Source organism: Protobothrops mucrosquamatus, unplaced genomic scaffold, assembly GCF_001527695.2.
Source record: "Protobothrops mucrosquamatus isolate PMUCROS unplaced genomic scaffold, P.Mucros_1.0 scaffold18423, whole genome shotgun sequence".
Classification (NCBI taxonomy): Eukaryota; Metazoa; Chordata; class Lepidosauria; order Squamata; family Viperidae; genus Protobothrops; species Protobothrops mucrosquamatus.
Genome location: NW_015404182.1, coordinates 1592 through 2998, shown reverse-complemented (window position 1 = coordinate 2998; position 1407 = coordinate 1592). Strand labels below are relative to the sequence as shown.

Genomic DNA, 1407 nt, shown 5'->3' with positions numbered 1-1407 from the left:
CATATTTCTGACGGTCACAGTGTCCCAGGGTCATGTGAAGTGACCAAAACCTGCTGCAACCACCCAGCAGACGGGGGAATAAAAACCAAACACCCCCCCACCCCACCCCCACTGCCAATCCTCAATAGAAATGCTCACAACAATGAAAACCTCAGACAGGAGGAAGAGTGCCGCCCAGTGGGCAGGCAGGTGTCTTGCTCGGCTGTGGCTTGGGGGGCACTTTTTTTAGTGTCATTGTGAGTTCGAACAGTCACTAAGCGAATTGTTGTAAGTCGAGGACTACCTATATTTTATCACTTTTTTCTATTATTTTTTTTTTGGTCATCAAGTTTTTGACCCTTTGCTAGGCGACTAGTGATACTCGGATGTTGCCATATCCTAAAAGTGGTGCAATGGGTGAAAAGGTTGAAAAGCTCTGGATTGGATGACCTCCGGGATCTTTTCCAACTCTGTTATTCTGTCCTAAAAGAAGCCAGTTTTGAACGAGTGGAATTTGGAAATGCTGGAAAATGTCTGCCCCCCACCCCCCAAGGATTGGATGTGGAGCACATTCACTTTCAGTGTCTTCTTCTTTGTGTTTCTTCCTTGCTCTGTAGATTCACCAAAATGAAGACAGCCACCAACATCTACATCTTCAACCTGGCCTTAGCTGACACCTTGTGCCTCATGACCTTACCTTTCCAAGGCACGGATACCTTCATGGGCTCCTGGCCTTTTGGAAATGCCCTCTGCAAGATTGCCATCTCCATTGACTACTACAACATGTTCACCAGCACCTTCACTCTGACCATGATGAGCGTGGACCGCTACATCGCCATCTGCCATCCCATCAAGGCCCTGGATATCCGTACCCCTCACAAGGCCAAAGTGGTCAACATCGGCATCTGGGCGTTAGCGTCTGTCTTTGGCATCCCGGTCATGGTGATGGGCTCCACGGAGAGAGAAAATGAGGGTGAGAAACATGACGTGGAGAAGGGTTGGGTGGGCTGTCTTTAATCTAAAAATAATAAAAAAGAAAAACCGGGTGAATCTGGTCCAGTTTCCCCCAGCCATGCCTAAGACACCTGAGGTAAAATAGGGAAATCTTTCTCAGTTGTGGCTCAGTTGTCGGATGGAAAAGATATAAAGAAAATTCTTTCTTTCTTTCCTTCCTTCCTTCCTTCCTTCCTTCCTTCCTTCCTTCCTTCCTTCCTTCCTTCCTTCCTTCCTCCTTCCTTCCTTCCTTCCTTCCTTCCTTCCTTCCTTCCTTCCTTCCTTCCTTCCACCTTCCTCCCAAATTCCTTCCTTCCATTCCATTTTTTTCCTTCATATCTCCTTCCTTCCTTCCTTCTTCCTCCTACTTTTTCCTTCCTTCTACCATTTCCTTCCTTCCTTCTTTCTTTCCACTCTTACCATCTTCTTCCTTCC

At 47.0% G+C, this 1407-nt stretch overlaps 1 protein-coding gene across 1 annotated transcript; it reads left to right on the top strand.

Annotated features, from left to right (window-relative positions):
- Positions 1–308: 308 nt before the first annotated feature.
- LOC107301862 (mu-type opioid receptor-like) lies at positions 309–981 on the top strand (the record flags this gene model as incomplete). Its single annotated transcript, XM_015831033.1, has 2 exons — positions 309–328; positions 597–981. Coding segments are annotated over 2 exons (405 nt in total), but the record flags the coding sequence as incomplete, so codon positions are not given.
- Between the last annotated feature and the right edge of the window lie 426 nt (positions 982–1407).